At 39.4% G+C, this 20,927-nt stretch overlaps 3 protein-coding genes across 3 annotated transcripts; 1 reads left to right on the forward strand and 2 right to left on the reverse strand.

Moving 5' to 3' along the window:
- Positions 1-241: 241 nt before the first annotated feature.
- LOC131979038 (frizzled-7-like) lies at positions 242-5,082 on the forward strand. Its single transcript, XM_059342922.1, has one exon. The coding sequence runs from the start codon at positions 713-715 to the stop codon at positions 2,417-2,419; it is 1,707 nt and encodes a 568-aa protein (XP_059198905.1). The 5' UTR covers positions 242-712; the 3' UTR covers positions 2,420-5,082.
- A 6,696-nt stretch (positions 5,083-11,778) lies between these two features.
- Positions 11,779-12,705, reverse strand: LOC131979403 (olfactory receptor 1E16-like). Its single transcript, XM_059343372.1, has one exon. It carries the CDS (start codon positions 12,703-12,705, stop codon positions 11,779-11,781), a length of 927 nt encoding a protein of 308 aa, XP_059199355.1.
- Positions 12,706-14,773: 2,068 nt separating this feature from the next.
- Positions 14,774-15,700, reverse strand: LOC131979546 (olfactory receptor 4D1-like). The gene has a single exon (XM_059343565.1). The coding sequence runs from the start codon at positions 15,698-15,700 to the stop codon at positions 14,774-14,776; it is 927 nt and encodes a 308-aa protein (XP_059199548.1).
- Between the last annotated feature and the right edge of the window lie 5,227 nt (positions 15,701-20,927).

Here is a 20,927-nt window from a genome sequence, read left to right on the forward strand (position 1 = left end):
AATTAATAAAAACAACTAGAATTATTTTGAAACTAGAAAAAAAATATTTTTGTAAAATCTCTTGTGTAATGTAATTACTGCAACACATTTTCCTTCTATAGGGACTAAAGGCCAATCAAGAACGAGTCCTGTAGGAAAACAAACGATCTGATTGGCTGAGACGCGGCATCGGTTTCAAGGCGCCCCGCGTTCTGTCGGAGGGTCTTGTGAATGGGGGGGTGCCTGGAAACCGGTGGAATCTGCACGGAGCGAGGAGAGCCTCTGGACTTCCAACCGCTCAGCATGTGAACCGACGCTCTGTGTGAAGTCAAGTCGAAAAACGATGGAAATATAAGCCTTTTTAAGTTTTAAACGCGTCTTCTTTTGCGACAAAGTAGCAACGCTAACGCCTTAGACGCGCTGGAATAAGTTGGGTTTGCGCTACTTCAAGAAAATGGGACTTTGAGTGTAATTTTCACCGGGTCGGAGTGAGAGTGGGCTGCTTGGAGTCACTTACAAAGACCATCAAGAAGTCATGACACGACGAACGTTTCACTTGGATTTATCTTCATAAAACACGAGAAAAAGACGACTACGACGATTTCAACTCGAATTACTCGGACTACAAGCTAAGTGTTGAGACAATTGATGTAGATTTTCCGTGCTTTTCCACGGTTTTCAGATCGCCCTACTTGGATCAAAGTTTTTCCTTCCCTCCCCCTCCTCCTCAACTATGGCGGCGGCCAGGTCCACCACTGGCTCCGTGCTGCTGCGGATCATGTGGCTGCTGTGCGGGCTGTCCTTCTCATCCACTTCTGCTCAGAATTACAACAGTGAGAGTGGAATATCTATCCCAGAACACGGGTTTTGCCAGCCCATCTCCATCCCGCTTTGCACCGACATCGCCTACAACCAGACCATCATGCCGAACCTCCTGGGCCACACCAACCAGGAGGACGCCGGACTAGAGGTGCACCAGTTCTACCCGCTGGTGAAGGTCCAGTGCTCCGCGGATCTAAAGTTCTTCTTGTGCTCCATGTATGCTCCAGTGTGCACAGTGCTGGAGCAGGCCATCCCCCCATGTCGGTCCCTGTGTGAGCGTGCACGGCAGGGATGTGAAGCCCTCATGAATAAATTCGGCTTCCAGTGGCCGGAGCGGCTCCGCTGCGAGGCCTTCCCGGTCCACGGAGCTGGGGAGATCTGCGTGGGCCAGAACACATCCGAACCCAGCAGCCCGGCCTCATCGTCGTCCCCCTATGCACCCGAACCTGTGACCCTTCCCCCGAACATAGGCCGACCCAACCAACGCAACCCCACGCACAACCAGTACCACCAGTTCTCCTGCCCTCTGCAGCTGGAGGTGCCGAGCTACCTGGGCTATCGATTTATGGGGGTCAACGACTGCGGGGCACCATGTGAGCCCACCAAACCAACAGGCATCATGTATTTCCGGGAGGATGAGGTGAAATTCGGTCGGCTGTGGGTCGGGATCTGGTCCATACTGTGCTGTGTGAGCACCTTATTCACTGTGCTCACATATTTAGTGGACATGAGGCGGTTCCGATACCCCGAGAGGCCCATCATCTTCTTATCCGGCTGTTACTTCATGGTGGCGGTGGCCTACGCTGCTGGGTTTTTCCTGGAGGACAAAGTTGTTTGTGTGGATAAATTCAAGGATGACGGCTACAGGACAGTGGCTCAGGGGACTAAAAAGGAGGGCTGCACCATCCTCTTCATGGTGTTGTACTTTTTTGGTATGGCCAGCTCCATCTGGTGGGTGATTTTGTCCCTGACTTGGTTTCTCTCTGCCGGGATGAAATGGGGCCATGAGGCGATCGAAGCCAACTCCCAGTACTTCCACCTGGCCGCATGGGCTGTCCCGGCCATCAAAACCATCACCATCCTCGCCATGGGCCAGGTGGACGGAGACGTGCTGACGGGGGTGTGTTTCGTTGGGATCTTCAACGTGGACGCGCTCCGCGGCTTCGTCCTGGCTCCTCTTTTTGTCTACCTGTTCATCGGCACGTCCTTCCTCCTGGCCGGGTTTGTGTCCCTCTTTCGGATCCGCACCATCATGAAGCACGACGGCACCAAGACGGAGAAGCTGGAGAAGCTGATGGTGCGCATCGGTGTGTTCAGTGTGCTCTACACGGTTCCGGCCACCATCGTGATCGCCTGCTACTTCTACGAGCAGGCCTTCAGGGAGCACTGGCAGCGGACCTGGCACATGCAGACCTGCAAGCGGTTCGCCGTACCCTGCCCGGTCCACAACTTCGCCCCCATGACTCCAGACTTCACCGTGTTCATGATCAAATACCTGATGACCATGATAGTCGGGATCACTTCGGGTTTCTGGGTCTGGTCCGGGAAGACTCTGCAGTCATGGCGGAGGTTCTACAAACGCCTCAGCAACGGCAACCACGGAGAGACAACGGTGTAAAGTTCTGAGGAAGACACGTCCCAAAGCCACGGGGTTTTGGATATAACAACCATGTAAATGAGGTCAAATAGCTTTCATTTTTAATACTACTTTGGACATACTTTTTTAAAAATGTGTTTTCAGGTTGTGGCAGCAATTCAGGCTTTTGGACACACAACCAAACTTTAATCTTTATTCGATAGAAGTTGGATGATTTTTCAATATATTTCTTATTTTTTTGTCTTCATCAGACACTCCTGGCTTTTGCATCTGTGGATTATAAACTGGTGTAAATGGCCATACTGGTACCTGGACTGTAAAGCCAGACTGGTGAGATTACCTTTAATAAGAAACTCCCTTATATATTATTGATTTTATCCTTAATAGCCTTTTCAATTTGAATGTACTTCCTATTGCTCAGTGGAAAACAGCGTAACAGAAAAGACTGAAGGGTCAAGCAGTGTGGCCTTCTGTCCGCACTGCAGCATAAAGGTCAAAGGTTTGATCCCTGCCGCCGCCACACCCTCTGACTGTGAATTCATTAATTAGGGATGCCTGGATTATACACTTTAACTCTGCTTTTAGCTAAAGACTGAAATGCTTCCATGTGTGTCAGATATTGCAGAGTACAATCTCACCTGTTGTAATCTGAGAAAAAGGTCCATCAGCTCACGACTCCACGCCATCATGTGCCAAGTGGCTGCCCAGAAATCAAACTTTATTTCATTTTTATACTGTATTTTTAAAATTTTCTGACTGAGTATTTGCTCCTGTATTGAATGTTCACTCCGAAGGTGAATGAAGTTATGTATCTGTTTGCACAGCTATCCTAGAGGTTAAAAGTGTTAAAATGACTGATTTTCACCACAGGATGACCTGGATTAAACAGCAAAAGAGACCACACACACACACACACACACTCACACACACACTCACACACAGTCCTCCACTCTCTGCAATGAAGACACAACAGCTCATTGTTTGTCTCGGTGTGTGGTCTCTCAACTGTTGGATCCCCCCATCAAAAAGACTTTTTAAGCTTTTAAGACATCCAAAGCACCATTTCAAGGATTTAATCCATACCGAGTGGAAATGGTTGCTCAGGATTTTTGATGTTATTTTATCCTGGATAAAGATGACTGTACACATTCACGCCTGTATTCTACCCAGTGTAACTGAATCTGCCTTAATCACTTATAATTTCACTTGAAGTGTTACGTTGTTTTCACAAGCAGACTGAACATTTTAGAGTTTTTAAAAGAATCATTATTTTAGTGTCTAGTCTTCCTGACAGAAGCCTTCAAAACATTAATTTGCTCTGTGACTGAAAACTGGACTTATTCTAAGTTGCAGAAACACCCGGTATGAGGTCAAAGGTCAAAACCGTGTGGGAATATTTTTGTATTTGGAAAGAGAGAGAGAGAAAGCATTGGAGACAGACTGTGCTGTGTTCAGCAGAGGTGGAGTGTTTTATCTGGGGCCAAATCACTGGTGACAAAACAGCATGATGATATTGAACACCCACATTGTGACCAGCTCATAACAATATATGTATTCTTTTTTTAATAGCTGGAAACATTTTAACACAATAGAAGGAAACATAAAAGCTAAATGACCCTACTTTTAAAATAACCCCAAAATATATTTCAGTACTGTTCATTTATTTTCTGAAAGCATAGTTGATTTTTTGAATTTCTGTGGAAATTCAACACTTTTAAAGGTGCAGTTTGACCAAAAGCGTCAGTATTTGACAGCCTGGGAATGGTACTCAGCACTTGACTATCTTTCTGCAGATACTGCACATTTAATTCAGGTTAGAATAACAGTGACCTAATTATTGGTCAACATAAAACCATTACCAGTGATTTTGTCCTATTAGTTATCCCTGGTTGCATGCAGTAACACTGGTTATTTGAACTACTTTAGCAAGAGTTTATTTCTCTAACTAAAAAGTAAAATCAGTAGAACTTGTGGGAAAAACCTGAGCAGAAAAGCTTGTTTTTATCCTGCGTCAGCTGCAACACAGCATGTTTGCAAGAAGGTTACGTTACTTTTTCATGCTGCACATTTTCTCGGCATGTAAATGATGAATGGAAACACCCAGCAGCAATGAGGGTAAACTTGCAACATTATGACCTTGTAAACCTGGTATTTTAATCTCTAAAGCTGTGCCCTGAATCCACACATACTTATACAAGAACATAAACACTACATCTCAATTTTCAGTATGCTGTCAAAGCAGTTTGTGTACAAGAAGTGTCACATTTCCCATGTGAATGCACTACATACCTCAAACCATGGTTAAAATTAGTATGTAGGATTGAGTTAGGAAACAGGACAACACTCCACTACACATGAGCCATCTCTCGTCTGTGTTTTAACCCAATGAGGCTAAAGTATTTGGTGCAATTGCCTCCAGGCAGCTGAGATCTGCCAGTGTCAATAATACCAGACTGGTGTGTTTTTGTCTTGTACTGAATTTCCGAAGGAATATGAGTGTGTGTGGGTTTTTTCTTTTATTGGAACATATGCAACCTACCAAGTAAACACAAACTCTGTTTTGTAAAGGCATATTGTATTTATGGGGATACTCATTTTTGTCTTTTTTACTTGTTCTTTTTTTTTTTTAATGAGATAAGCCTGTTGTACGTGTACAGTTTGAATAAAATCAATAAGGTTTGTAATGCATTGCTCCCTGTGGTTTGTGTTCAGAGGTGAACTAACAGTAAAGTCTTGACCTTGGAAACAGCAGTTGACAAAACAGTCTCAATCTTGGAGTAAATGGACCTTGGGTTCAGATTGTTTTGTCAACATGCATGGTATTTATCGTTAGATAATGCAGCACCTCAACCAAGTTTGGCCCTTATTGCTTTCACTTAGCAGCTAAATCTTATGACACCAGCGAAAATGCTGCTCATTCACAGACAGGACACATGACTAGACCTGAGCAGAGACACACTGGCAACATTGTGGTGCTGCTAAGCAAGATATTTGGTCAATAAGTGAACAACACAAGTCCTGCAATCCTAAATGTTACTGATAATAACTTGGTACACTTCATTGCTTGCACTGTGTTCAGGATCAGCTCTATTTGCGAGGTATGTGTGCATATACAAAGTATCTGTCTCTGTTTTTTGGCTTATTAAATGCCCACCACTGAGGGCAGCTGTTCAGCTTTGATTACACAAGAACAAATTATTTAATGTAACAGGAATACAGTACATTTTGTCTAACTTTTAAAGAGGGCTGCAACTAATTATTTTCATTATCCATTCAGCTGGCAGTTATTTCTGTCAACTAATTGTTTATTCCAATCTTTTTTTCCTATTGTAAGTAAAGCGAGAGAGAATTCTCAAAATAACTATATAGTTTGATATAATTAGTTAAAAAATCTCAGAAAATAGTGAAAAAGTCCATCCCTCCTCAGAGTCCAAGATGATGTCTTGTTTTGTCAGTCCAAACCCCAAAGATATTAATTTGAATATGATATAACATAGAGAAAAGCAGGAAATCCAAATATTAATGAGGCTGAAAATTTTCTGCCATCTGTCCTGGTTATCAAAGTAGTTTCAGATTATTTTTCTGTCGATCGACTAATTCACTAGTCGACTGATCTTTGCAGCTCTACTATCAAACAGCAAAATAGCTCCCTGATAACTGTTCATAAGTTTAGGGACAATGATGAGGCTGTTTACATACCAAGCACCTGTTACTTGTCATAACCAAATAAATAAATAGCAAAGTAACTAAACAAACAAGCAGCACAGTAGGTTTTTTGTTTTGTATGCTGCCACATATCTGAACTAAGGCCCTTCTACTTTTCTGAACATACTGTATCAGTGTGTGATACTGTAGCATCCTCTACAGACAGACAAATATAAGTACACAAATTGTTAAAGGGGAAAAGAGGGCAGTCTCTTAATGGTGACAGCAGGGATTATTGCTGTGTAACAGATTTTACTGAAGCTGAATCACTGACGAACAAATCTAATGAGCTAGCAGCACCTCGAAACATGTAATGAGAGCTGATACACAAGTTACTTTATATAAGTTACACCAGCATCTCTATTAGAATTCCCCCCCGATTTTAATATAAATCGGAACATATTTTGATTTGCTGACTGCACATAGCTAATATTAACAGTCATTGGTTATACTTATAGTCTTCTCCACTCAGTTATACATTTGATGACTTTAAACTTAAATGAAAAAAAGACTTGCAACTCGACTTGGACTTGGACCAGTGAAAAATGGTCTCACTTGGACTTGAGTCTTTTGACTTGAAATACAACATGCACTACATGCATTACACTGCAATGTCAGCACTATTTTATACGTTTATACGTTTATTGTATACGTTCAGTCGCAATTGTAACGTAATGTTTTAACAAATAAACGTACATTTAAAAAGGATTCATCAATTCTGTAAAATGTATATATTATTGCTAAATACACTACCGCTCAAAAGTTTGGGGTCACTTCGAAATGTCCTTATTTTTTGAAAGAAAAGCACAATTTTTTAAATTAAAATAACAGACATACAGTGTAGACATTGTTAATGTGGTAAATGGCTATTAAAGCTTGAAAAAGATGATTTTCTTATGAAATATCTATTATAAATTATCCTGTGTTCCAGTGGCACATTGTGTTAATCCACGTTTATAGTGTTGAAAGGCTGATTGACCATTAAAACACCTGAGCATCGTGTTAGCACAGCTGAAAACTGTTTAGTGCTGATTTGAGAAGCAATAAAAATGATCCTTCGTCAGGCTGGTTGAGTCTCTAGAACAGGGGTGGGCAATTCATCTTCCCAAGGGGCCACATGAAAAATACCATGAAGGTCGGACCAAAACTCTGAACTAAATTCTGCTCAATATTAATTTAATCGCTTTATAAAATACAGTAAATTATCTGGTTTTGAGCTGCTACTGATAAGAATACATGGTATGATAAGACTGTTAATGTGGAGTAAATCAAATATAACTGTAAATGGCTTTTAGCAAGGTTACTATTGGTGTTTACAATGTTGAGATGCTTTTATTTTGAAAAGGAGCCATCCAGTGTGAAACAGGTGCTTTAATTATCAAAAAGGCTTCTAGAGCATGCACTTGAATGTACAATATATTTACAAATACACACTTATTTGTAAAAACCAAAATACAAGTTACAAATTAGAAATTTGTATTTCTGGATAGCAAAACACGTGTGCAAATCAATGACTATTTGTAGATTTATATACAGTCTATGGTAGATCACCCTTAGTGTGTTTACAGGTATTGATGAGACAAATATAAGCCCTTACTATAGTGTCTGGCTGACAGGGGCACAAGGTTTGTTAAAGTTTATTTTCTTCTGTCATATATACTAGTGGCTATATTTATTGTCTTAGTGAAAGTGCTTGTTTGCTCAAGTGCTAATGCTAATGTTTGTTATTGTTTTCCCACCTCGTAGCTCTTACGGTGGATTCACAAGGTGACCAAGGAATGTCTTATTTTCATTTTATTTATTTTTCCTGTAGCTACGATTTTAAATTAATCTTTTGAACTATTGTGAACAGTTAAAGAGTCGACCGTCATCCAGCCAGGAATGCTACTAAACATACATTCAAACCACAAAAACAATACAGAGCATGTTTGTTATAACCAGTAATTTATTAACTTTATGCAAAAAGCAATACGTGTTTTAGACAAAATCACTGTATTTTGTGGAACACGTTTCTTTGCAGGTGTATATTCATCATAAGGTATGCATGCAGGCAAATATATACGCAAACCGCCTTCAAAATAAAAGCATTATTGATTTCTTATTTCTGGGTAACATCACGCGGGCCGGACAAGGACAGCCAACGGGCCGGATGTGGCCCGCGGGCCGCCCAATGCCCAGGTCTGATCTAGAGGTAAAGTTGGAGATTTGTACAGGTTAATATGATTATTTCTACCAATGTCAATGTCTCAATTTATTTTGTAAATCATTCCATGATTTTAAAAAAAAGGAAAACAACACAGACATTTTCTGGGTGACTGGGTGTCACATGATGACCTGCGGCAGGTGAAAGGTCATCATGTGATGTGACCTCCGTTTCGCTAACGTGCAGCTGTGACGCAGGACGCTGCAGACACACAGCAGCATCAAAATTTGTCAATATTGATGTTAATTGTGTATTTTATAATGCTGAAGTGGAAACAATCAGGCACCTTTTTGTTGAATGTCATTTTCCCGAGATTTTTTGGAAAAAAATGGAAGTTTACATCACCTCACATATCAACCTACAAATCAATTTGAAAGCCATAGATATACTTTTATATTATAGCAAAGATAGGAAAATTCAACACTTAATTCATTTGATTATTCTAATGGCGAAATTCCACATAAAGCCAAATTTTCCAAAGGTTGACCTTTCTTTCCTGTTTTTGAAATTGAATCCAACAACTACCTTGAATGTATCAAACTAATTGATAATAACAAATGTATACATACTGTTAACATAATGCAAGAAATATTTGGAGAAAGGTAATATGTCATGCCTTTTTCTTTTTTTCCGCCTTCCTTTTTAATTATTTTATTAGTCTGTTTAATTTACACCTGTACTGACTTATGCACTTCATTCACTTTGTCTCATATTTATTTATTTTCTCAATTTGTGATGCCAGGCTTTGTTTTGTTCTACCCAAGATGAATGTTGTGACTGTAATTGGAACTAAAATAAAATAAAAATAAAACAAAAAATAAAAATACATAATGGTAACAACAAGTGACAAAACATGAACACAAATGAAACACAAGGGTCATCCAGTGAACACAACGATTCAAAATTGATCACACTTTTCTCATCATGTCAAGACAACATTTGGGGTAATGTTAGTTTTCACCATGCTGCCAGAGTGAGACAATGGTTCAATATGAAACCAAGTTTCTGTAACCTATACTTGCCACCATACTCTCCATTCCTCAATGCAATAGAGGAGTTTTTCTCCACTGCATTGTAGGCTGCACACTTGCATTTGTATTTGTCAATTTCAGGATGATTTTTTTCACAGTAGCTATGTTTCAATGCAGAGTAAATGCTGAATCCACTGAGTTTTGCAATCTATTTTCATTTTATTTTTATTTTTTTACTTTTGAGATGCAAAATGCATGTGCTATACTGTAATGTGACCAATAAACATTTCTCCATGAGCTACATGCCTTGAACACTGTGTTTTCAATTTTTTGGTGTAGTGTGTAAAGACTGCTCAGCAGTTTTTCTATTTTGACCAATTAGTTCAAGATGTGACAACATTGTTTGGTTTTGAGAACAGGTAAAACTATTTTGAGGCGATGGGATGGTTTTTCTAAAAGAATCAGAGGTTTTGTGAATGTTGTGTGAGAAAAGAGCTTTGTGTTTAGAATTCTGAGAAAAGGACAGGAGGATTCGAAAAATGTGTTTCAGCAATTGAGAAAAACTGTAACTGGTCTCACACACTCACACTCTGGTCTGATGCTGACCTCTGGTGGCCTAGATCTATAAACACATCTAGCTGTGACTGGTAGCAGGATAATTAATGATTACTAGTTTCTCTATGCTCATTAATAATCCAATTTTAAAGGGTATGATTTATGCCCTAAGTACTTGCAATTTGGAAATGAATCCTGGTTGCACATAATGCACATAAAGTGAGACTGGACTTGCAATGAAGTAGCAAACATTGTGTCTCAGGTAAACTTTAGAAATTAATCAGACCATTTTTATGTTGTTTTAACACATGTGTGCAGGGGATGTTAAAGAATATTACATCTTTCTATGTGATTTTGTGTAAAAGCTGAGAAAATAATGTGAAATAATCTAATAATCATTAAATTGCTTAGTGACTGCATTCACACGCTTCATTTGTAGTTTATGAGCACATGGTAGAAAAGTGTACTGGTGACTCTACTGACCTCTGGTGGCCACAACAGGAAATACATTCAGCCGTCTGTTTACCTTATGTATGTATAATTCATCATCCATGGTTTAATCATTTTTAACAAAAAAAGAAAAAGAAATTATAACATAACAAATAACAATAAAACATTTATTTTTTCCCCCATCTGGTTACACCAGACATGTCCAAACTATTCCATAAATGGCCATGCTGCTGCAGATTTTTGTTCCAACCAATCAAGAACACACCTGATGCTATTGATCAGCTGTTTGAACTTTGAGATCAGTTGATAAATGACTCGTGCCTGTTATACTTCTGCTTGGTTGGAAGGAAAACCTGCAGCCACATTGCCCTTTCTGGAATAGTTTGGACATGCCTTTGTTACACCTATGTGACACACAATGTTGTCTCTTAAAATACAAAACACACCCATGAGCCCTGTCACTGTTTTTTCTGCCAACCGCTATAACGTGTTAGGTTAGAGAGCCAATCACCAGCATTATTAGATCTTCGTACAAGCATGCTGCATGCTTATGGCTGATTAGTTTTACTCCTGAGGTAGTGAAAACTTGTATTGAATGACGGGACATTTTTTAAATACTCTGTGCAATGGGGGGAATTCAGTCTATTCCTAAAAGTATGGGAGTTTACTACCCAGCCTGTATGTTAACTGGCCTAATCTGAGGTTACATTCAGTCACATTAACTCAGTATTATTGTTTAATGTGCTTCAATTTGTCAAACACTTTTACCTTTTCCTCCAAACTTTTGAGAAGTCAAGTAGCCTACATTTATATACTTTGCCCAGTATCATAAGTTTGCCACAAATGAATTTTTGTTCTATGATTTCGTATGTTTACCTGTTTAAGAAGATACAAAGATAAAATATGTTTTGGATACCTCACACTGGGAAAATTGGCTTCAGAAAGCCAGAATACATTGCAGAGACAGTTATATATTGACATAAATAGGCTGCCATGGTCAGGGAACCAACCACCGACCGTCCGATTAGTGGGTGACCACTCTACCAACTGAGCCACAGCCACTCTTTTTTTTCGTTTTTTTTACACTTTGAGTCATGCTTTATGATATTGGGCTATGAAGAACTCTGACTTGTTTAGTCAGATATTTCGGTGCCTGACAAATGAGCTTGCTGTTTCAAAAAGCGTTATTTCATCAAATATCATGGCACATTTGCATTTAATTTTTATTCACTCCATTTTCCTACAGTGTAATTCACCCATGTTGGTTTGTGTTTTGGCTGTAATAAACTGTTTAGTTTGGCAGATGCAGCACTTTTTAGTTTGACTTAAAGTTAATCATATTAAAAGTTAAGAATAAATTAGTGGTTGCATATAACTAATACACTCCATGAAATTATCAAAATAAAAATGAAAATAAGAAAAAAAGATATATAAAATTACATATTACAAAAACTGCTTTGTACTTCTTCAAATATATGAAGCATGAAGACAAACATTTATTTTCTATCAAAGAGAAATCTTTTACATGTTTGTCTTATTTTCGGTAGATTGAATCCATACATAAAGGGGGTGACCACTGGTTGTAAAATGAGGAGATATACAGATAAGAGAATGCGCACTTTATCCGGTGCATAGGCCACATCAAACCTTGAATCCACAAAGTGAAAAATGGAGCCGATAAACATGTTTGACAATGAGATGATCTGAGGTGTGCAGGTGGTGACGGCTTTTTGTGTGTTTTCTTGCGACGTATCTAGACAAACAACCAAAATCCTCATGTAAGAGACTGAAATGAGACTGAAGGGGATAACGATAGTCATAAAGGCAAAAAGCAGGTCAGATGCTTTGCTGAGTACTGAAACTGAACATGCAAGTTTAATTACTAAGTGATGGTCACAAAACACTTTGTCAATGACGCTTCCACAAAAAGTCAAACGGACGATAGGTGAAAAAGAGAATAAAAAGTTAACAAATGAATAGATCCATACAAGCACAATGACCATTGCGACTCTTGCTGTGTTCATAATGGCATTGTAGTGTAAAGGGTAACAGATGGCGATGTATCTGTCATAGGCCATGGCTGCTAAAGTGCAAAACTCAACAGAAGCAGATGTGTAGATGTACCACATCTGTAGAAAACACCACGGGAGGGCCACTTCATGGCTATCTGAAAACATCTGTGAGAGCAGAAGAGGGTAAATTGATGTGCTGCCACCAATTTCATTCACAAATAAATTGCATAATAATATGTACATCGGTTCATGCAATCGTCTGTCCAAATATATGACTATAATGAGAAATGCATTGGCCACAAATGCAAGGATGTACCATAGTAGCATTATGCAGAAATACAAGTATTTTAACTTTCCAATGTTACCATAGGCAGCCAGCACAAAATATGCAATCTCAGTTGAATTCTGCATTTCTTTCTTGTGTTATATGTCTGCCACGCAGTGAAATACAGAGCCTACTCGTATTTAAATGAGCTAATAATTGAAGTGTGAAGCAGGCAAACACATTGAGATAAAGAAAGAAAGAAAAGTACAGAAACAAAACATCACAAAGTAACCTAATTGGTTTGAATTTAACTGAAATGTGTCTAAAAAATGTTTCCCAACAACTGAGCAAATTGTTTAGCAACACTCATATCTGCATACCAGTGTAGAACAGTTTGTTTCACAGCAGTGGTATAAATAACAAAGCTAAATGGATTATGGCCAGAACACAACAGCATATATTCACATAAAGGGTTGTGATGTTCAAGTGCTTCTTAAAAACATGCACAAAAGGATGTAGATATCATCACAGAACAACATAAAGCATTCAGTATATCAACTTAAATCAGGGTTCACTTTAAACGAAAGCCTCACATATGGAAGTCCCCAGGTATAAATGCTTGCAGGTGGCTTCTGCGAGCCTCCCGACTGAACAAGACAAAAGCTTTGGCTGAACTTTTTATACTTTTCGTACAGAGTTGGGTTGGGCTGTGCTAGAGGGCAACACTGATAATACAAGCCAACACAAAACATTAGTTTGTATGACCTTTGGTGAACTTTTCTTTGTTTGTTTTTCACTTTGCCTATTTTACTTTTGTTGTCAAGTTTAGGGTAATGGTCCAAATATCCCCTAATAAACTGCCCGGCGAGTTCATAGGCCAAATCTTTTTTTAAACAACAAATTTAGCATAATACAGGTCAGAATTTTAGTAGACAATTGGACTTGTTAAAGATATTTGTATATCTCACATCAGATTAGGGATGTTTTGAGAACTGATACTTTGGTACCAAATCATACAAAGCGTAAAGAATAAAAAGAAAAGCAACAAATACGAATGTAAAAAGTCCCCCTTGTCTTTACTGGCCTGCACTGAAGTCTGACCTCAAGCCCATGACCTTTTGGGTGAACTGGAACACTGAGCTGGACTCTGGGTCCCAGTATCTTTAGTAGGGCTGTGATGCAGTGACTGATGACCGTAATAGGGCCTTTCTGTCAGATTTCAGAAAACTTTCTGCAAAGCCAGAGACGACATTATACAACTGTCCACAGGACGAGCCTTAAGCCAGTTTTCCACCCAAATGTATTGCAAATGTTAACCCAATTTCAGGGGCCACACAGTGGTGTAGTGGTTAGCACTCTCGCCTCACAGCAGGAGGGTTCACCACCCGCCTGCGGGAAACATTTTTACCTTTTCCTCCAAACTTTTGAGAAGTCAAGAAGCCTACATTTATATACTTTGCCCAGTATCATAAGTTTGCCATAAATGGCTTTTTGTTCTATGATTTCATATGTGTATCTGTTTAAGAAGATAAAAAGAAAAAATATGTTTTGGATACCTCACACTGGGAAAATTGGCTTCAGTAAGCCAGAATACATCGCAGAGACAGTTATATATTGACATATATAGGCTGCCATGGTCAGGGAACCAACCACCGACCGTCCGATTAGTGGGTGACCACTCTACCAACTGAGCCACAGCCACTCTTTTTTTTTCGTTTTTTTACACTTTGAGTCATGCTTTATGATATTGGGCTATGAAGAACTCTGACTTGTTTATTGTTGCCTGGCAAGGTGTAATTCTTGAAACTAACACTTGGAGTCGCCAAAGTCTGATATTTCGTTGTCTGACCAACGAGCTTGCTGTTTCAAAAAGGATTGTTTCATCAGATATCATGACACATTTGCATTTAATTTTTATTCACTCCATTTTCCTACAGTGAAATTCAAGTTAGTGTAATTGTATTGCATTTCACCCATGTTGGTTTGTGTTTTGGCTGTAATAAACTGTTTAGTTTGGCAGATGCAGCACTTTTTAGTTTGACTTAAAGTTGATCAACATTAAAAGTTAAGAAAAAATGAGTGGTTGCATATAACTAATACACTCCATGAAATTATCAAAATAAAAATGAAAATAAGAAAACAAGATATATAAAATTACATATTACAAAAACTGCTTTGTACTTCTTCAAATATATTAAGCATGAAGACAAACATTTATTTTCTATCAAAGAGAAATCTTTTACATGTTTGTCTTATTTTCGGTAGATTGAATCCATACATAAAGGGGGTGACCACTGGTTGTAAAATGAGGAGATATACAGATAAGAGAATGCGCACTTTATCCGGTGCATAGGCCACATCAAACCTTGAATCCACAAAGTGAAAAATGCAGCCGATAAACAAGTTTGACACTGAGATGATCTGAGGTGTGCAAGTGGTGACGGCTTTTTGTGTGTTTTCTTGCGACGTATCTAGACAAACAACCAAAATCCTCATGTAAGAGACTGAAATGAGACTGAAGGGGATAACGATAGTCATAAAACCAAAAAGCAGGTCAGATGCTTTGCTGAGTATTGAAACTGAACATGCAAGTTTAATTACTAAGTGATGGTCACAAAACACTTTGTCAATGACGCTTCCACAAAAAGTCAAACGGATGATGGGTGAAAAAGAGAATAAAAAGTTAACAAATGAATAGATCCATACAAGCACAATGACCATTGCGACTCTTGCTGTGTTCATAATGGCATTGTAGTGTAAAGGGTAACAGATGGCGATGTATCTGTCATAGGCCATGGCTGCTAAAGTGCAAAACTCAACAGAAGCAGATGTGTAGATGCAACACATCTGTAGAAAACACCACGGGAGGGCCACTTCATGGCTATCTGAAAACATCTGTGAGAGCAGAAGAGGGTAAATTGATGTGCTGCCACCAATTTCATTCACAAATAAATTGCATAATAATATATACATCGGCTCATGCAACCTTCTGTCCAAATATATGACTATAATGAGAAATGTGTTGGCCACAAATGCAAGGATGTACCATAGTAGCATTATGCAGAAATACAAGTATTTTAACTTTCCAATGTTACCATAGGCAGCCAGCACAAAATATACAATCTCAGTTGAATTTTGCATTTCTTTCTTGTGTTATATGTCTGCCACGCAGTGAAATACAGAGCCTACTCGTATTTAAATGAGCTAATAATTGAAGTGTGAAGCAGGCAAACACATTGAGATAAAGAAAGAAAGAAAAGTACAGAAACAAAACATCACAAAGTAACCTAATGGGTTTGAATTGAACTGAAATGTGTCTAAAATATGTTTCCCAACAACTGAGCAAATTGTTTAGCAACACTCATATCTGCATACCAGTGTAGAACAGCATGTTTCACAGCAGTGGTATAAATAACAAAGCTAAATGGATTATGGCCAGAACACAACAGCATATATTCACATAAAGGGTTGTGATGTTCAAGTGCTTCTTAAAAACATGCACAATAGGATGTAGATATCATCACAGAACAACATAAAGCATTCAGCATATCAATTTAAATCAGGATTCACTTTAAACGAAAGCCTCACATATGAAAGTCCCCAGGTATAAATGCTTGCAGGTGGCTTCTGCGAGCCTCCCGACTGAACAAGACAAAAGCTTCGGCTGAACTTTTTATACTTTTCGTACAGAGTTGGGTTGGGCTGTGCTAGGGGGCAACACTGATAATACAAGCCAACACAAAACATTAGTTTGTATGACCTTTGGTGAACTTTTCTTTGTTTGTTTTTCACTTTGCCTAGTTTACTTTTGTTGTCAAGTTTAGGGTAATGGTCCAAATATCCCCTAATAAACTGCCCGAAGAGTTCATAGGCCAAATCTTTTTTTAAACAACAAATTTAGCATAATACAGGTCAGAATTTTAGTAGACAATTGGACTTGTTAAAGATATTTGTATATCTCATGTTGGGATTCTACCACAGGTGAATTTTGGGTTCATTTGTGGACTTTAACATTTGTGGACTAAATGAGACATTTTCTTGAGCCCACTCACAAAATGGTGAGTCACCTCCATTTTGTCTGATCTCAAGAACTTCAGTTCCCAGAATGCACTGCATTTATGACACCTTCCAGGTGTCATGTCATTGGTCAAGGCACCTTTGACCCCACAGGAGGTCCACTGGCCTGCTATAAAGCAGACAGCTCTCTCTCCATCGGCTCTCTCTCCACCGTTCCTGCTTGGAAGGATCTCCAGGAGGGGATCCAGAGGCCTGGATCCACCAGCCCCCCTCCTCCCTCACTCCCTGCTGAGATCCTCTGCAGCTGAGGTGAGGCTCCAACAACCAGAATCTCCTTGTCCACAAGGATCCTGAACAACTGCAACTCTGACCTTCTCTGCACACCAAAGTTGCATTTAATGAACACAAAGTTCATTGCATCTGTCAGAGAAAGCTCTAATTCAACAAAAAGGACAACCAACAACCAGCAACTTAATTTGCAAGACGGCAAATTCTTCTTCTTCTTCCACTCTTCTGCTGAAAAGGCCTTTCCCCCCTTTTTCACCGGACTCGTGAGTAATGTAACTGGGCTTAGATAAGAAATCAGCAAGGACTTTAGCAACTAGGATTTGACCTGTGATTAATGATTTGTTTTATATGTGTGTTTTAAGTATATTTATGTGACATTCGTGTTACGATCAAAGTTGTATGTTAATCTTGCTTTATACAGACAGTCAGTCTTACTGCAACTAACTATACTAACCTTTGACCTGCTCACACACTGATTAAATTAACTGGAGCTGAACACAGCTCATTGTCTGAGGAGTGGTAAACCCCCTCACACACACACACACACACACACACACACACACACACACACACACACACACACACACACACACGTTTCCTTCTCTTTTGTAATGTATTCTCTATTTTATAGATGTGTGCTTTTATTTGCTTTACTTGTTTAGAATAAATACCTTTTGATTACGAATGCTGTCTATTTAATGTTGTATATTATGAACGATATGCTGACCTCTGCTGTGTCAAGAATTCACTATTCCTTCAACCACTATTAAATATTAATATGGTAATTTGATTATAATTATATTCATAATTAATAATCAGTGTTCCAAATTGATAATTTAATAACTTTATGAGACTGATTTAGGTGAATTGGCTATATTTTCTCTGTTTACAGAGTGGTGCCCCATTTTACGAGCTGACTTAGAGTAAATCAAGTCATATCATTTCTTATAATTAATAATTGTTTATGATAATTATTAATAATTGTTATAGCCATCCAACCACACTTTTGAACCGTGAGATCCACACAAGTGTGCTCAGGTTCACCCCTGTATATTTGGTATCCTTATGGAAGGGATAGCATTTATGATAACGCCCTTTTATTAATATATTCGACGCCCTGTGCAAGGTCATCATTTATTCATAAAAGAGCCATCCTTAATCCCCAACATTTTTGGTGATCCTTGATGAAGGCAATTGGTATCTGTAACCAGATACCCCAACATAGTTGACGCCCCAGTGCGTAATTACAACACTCACATCAGATTAGGGATGTTTTGAGAACTGATACTTTGGTACCAAATCATACAAAGCGTAAAGAATAAAAAGAAAAGCAACAAATATGAATGTAAAAAGTCCCCCTTGTCTTTACTGGCCTGCACTGAAGTCTGACCTCAAGCCCATGACCTTTTGGGTGAACTGGAACACTGAGCTGGACTCTGGGTCCCAGTATCTTTAGTAGGGCTGTGATGCAGTGACTGATGACCGTAATAGGGCCTTTCTGTCAGATTTCAGAAAGCTTTCTGCAAAGCCAGAGACAACATTATACAACTGTCCACAGGACGAGCCTTAAGCCAGTTTTCCATCCAAATGTATTGCAAATGTTAACCCAATTTCAGGGGCTACACAGTGGTGTAGTTAGCGCTCTCGCCGCACAGCAAGAGGGTTCACCTCCTGCCTGTGGCTCTTCTGTGTGGAGTTTACATGTTCTCCCTGTGTCAGCCTGGGTTCTCACCGGGTACTCCGGCTTCCTCCCACAGTCCAAAAACATGCACTTAGGTTTAATTGGTGACTCTAATTTGCCCGTACGTGTGAATGAGAGCGTGATTGTCTGTCTCTATGTGTCAGCTCTGTGACAGTCTGGCGACCTGTCCAGGGTGTACCTCGCCTCTCACCCAATGTCAGCTGGGATCAGCTCCAGACCCCCGCAACCCGAGTGTGGATAATTGGTCAGAGGCCTAAGCTAAATTTGATTTTGGGGCCCTCTATTTGCCAATAATATTGATTGTTGATCATTCACACACCTACTATATATTCATTGCGGCTCTAGCAGTGTTGTTTACATTATCCTATTGTCAGCCTGATATGTCTGATAAGGGCCACGGGGGCTACTGCCGGTGTGTGTACACTATGATGAGATTCTTCAGAGATTTCAAACTATGCCCTTTAACCTCAAAATATGTGTGTCTGTGTGTGTGTGTGTGTGTGTGTGTGTGTGTGTGTGTGTGTGTAATTAAAATCACATAAAGTTACGTGTGTGTGTGTGTGTGTGTGTGTTTGAAGCATGTGTATGCATGTGTGAGGAGTGTGCGTGCTTATGCGCATGTGTGTGTGTGTGTGTGTATCTGTAACTGTAATCACATCAAAGATCAAAGGCAATCAGATCAAAGCAATCAACAGAATTAACTGACACCTGTTAATGAAAGAGTGACAGCAGCCAGAGGTGGACTGGAATTTCTGGCCTCGAACAGAAAGCATTTTTGGCAAAACCATAATACCTACCATTGATCCGACTTCACTTTGAGCGTCCCGAGTTCCTCCTGAACGTCTACATATGATTTTTTTTAAGAATAATTAAAAAATAGCTTTGTTAGAGCGATCTAAAAAAATTGTTCCATATCCCTTTTTTCCGAAATCTTACTGCGTTTTTAATATGGGACCCAATGAGGCTGTTGGTGGGTGTTGGTGGCGCATCTGTGCATCGTACGCCCAAACTATAACTCTGACAAATTTTCCTACATTTCTATGTATAAATTATTTCTGTAGAGTGGAATTTGTGGCCTGGAGCGCAGTTTTCAAATGTATTTTTTGACAATTTTTGCTCTCCCTCTACACTCTGGCGATGATGTCACACACTGTGACATGAACATTCCGTGCAATACACACCCATTATAATCTCAGAATTTCTCCAAAAATGATCATGGTCATTGAACAGGGATTGATAATCTTTTTTCTGCCACTGAAGGATCCTTTTTTGCAAGTTTTTTTTGCCTCAAACTACCTGCACTTTGGATGCACACTGCATTGCACGACAGAAGGCCCACATTAACGGTGAAGCAGAGCTTTGACATTAAATAGAGGCAGTAAGAATCACTAGGCCTAAATCAGCGGCAGCACTCTGTTGACATAGAATTATGTTTTTGTACAATAATATATCTTTAAGCATATAGAAATCATCACTCACACATGCAATGTTGTTAATTGCTCTTGGGGGTCCCCTAGTGGCCACGGGGCCCTAAGCAGTTGCTTAGTTCGCTTATGCCTCGGGCCAGCTCTGTAAGTGGTTAAGGATAATGAATGAATGAATTAATGAATGAATGAACCCAGTTTCAAGTAAACGTGCAAAAGAATCTGCAAATAAATACTTGTTTCCACATATTACCAAAATGCGTTTATATGAAATGGTTCCTCAAGAAAGGCAGAAGGTGGCGCCAATTATTTGATGTTGGTGATGATTGCGCTAACAATCATTCCATTACATAAGAGAACGCAACTACATCACAATTAAAAGAGCTAATGTCAAAATTCAGTCAGTGAAAATTCCTATATTTCATTAGCCTGGCTAACACCAGACTATTCTCAAATGAGATTTGGTCTGGAAACCAGCCATTCATTTCTCCGTAGAGGAGGTGTGGTTTACGATCCTCCGGAGCCGTTTATTGGGCGCTTAGAATGTCTATCAAAAGCGTAGGTAGCTCTTAGCCAATCAGATCAGTTATACCAGATGACGTAGTAGAGCAACAGAAATGGATGTTTGTTGTGTGTGTGTCTGTGAGAGAGTGTTGCTTGCTGCGTTGCTTCTCCAGTTCTCGCTTTCTGCAAGATTTATTTTCACGCTTTATTCCCAATATTTCATACCATATATACATTGTATAGCATATATCAGACAACAAAGGAAACTAGACCAAAACTGATAATATGGCTCACTGTGTTTGGTCAATATGATTTAACGATTTTGTGGGCATTGTCAGAATTGAAATGAGTGAAATAAAAGCACCGTCCTTATGAGGCCAATGAAATGTGTTTGACATCAGGCGTCCGCTTTGAACGTAGAAGAGGAGCGCGG

Source organism: Centropristis striata, chromosome 10 (assembly GCF_030273125.1).
Source record: "Centropristis striata isolate RG_2023a ecotype Rhode Island chromosome 10, C.striata_1.0, whole genome shotgun sequence".
NCBI lineage: Eukaryota > Metazoa > Chordata > Actinopteri > Perciformes > Serranidae > Centropristis > Centropristis striata.

Coding starts and splice junctions, on each gene's coding strand:
- LOC131979546 (XM_059343565.1), bottom strand. CDS start 15,700: ATGCAAAATTCAACTGAGATTGTATATTTTGTGCTGGCTGCCTATGGT.
- LOC131979403 (XM_059343372.1), bottom strand. CDS start 12,705: ATGCAGAATTCAACTGAGATTGCATATTTTGTGCTGGCTGCCTATGGT.
- LOC131979038 (XM_059342922.1), top strand. CDS start 713: ATGGCGGCGGCCAGGTCCACCACTGGCTCCGTGCTGCTGCGGATCATG.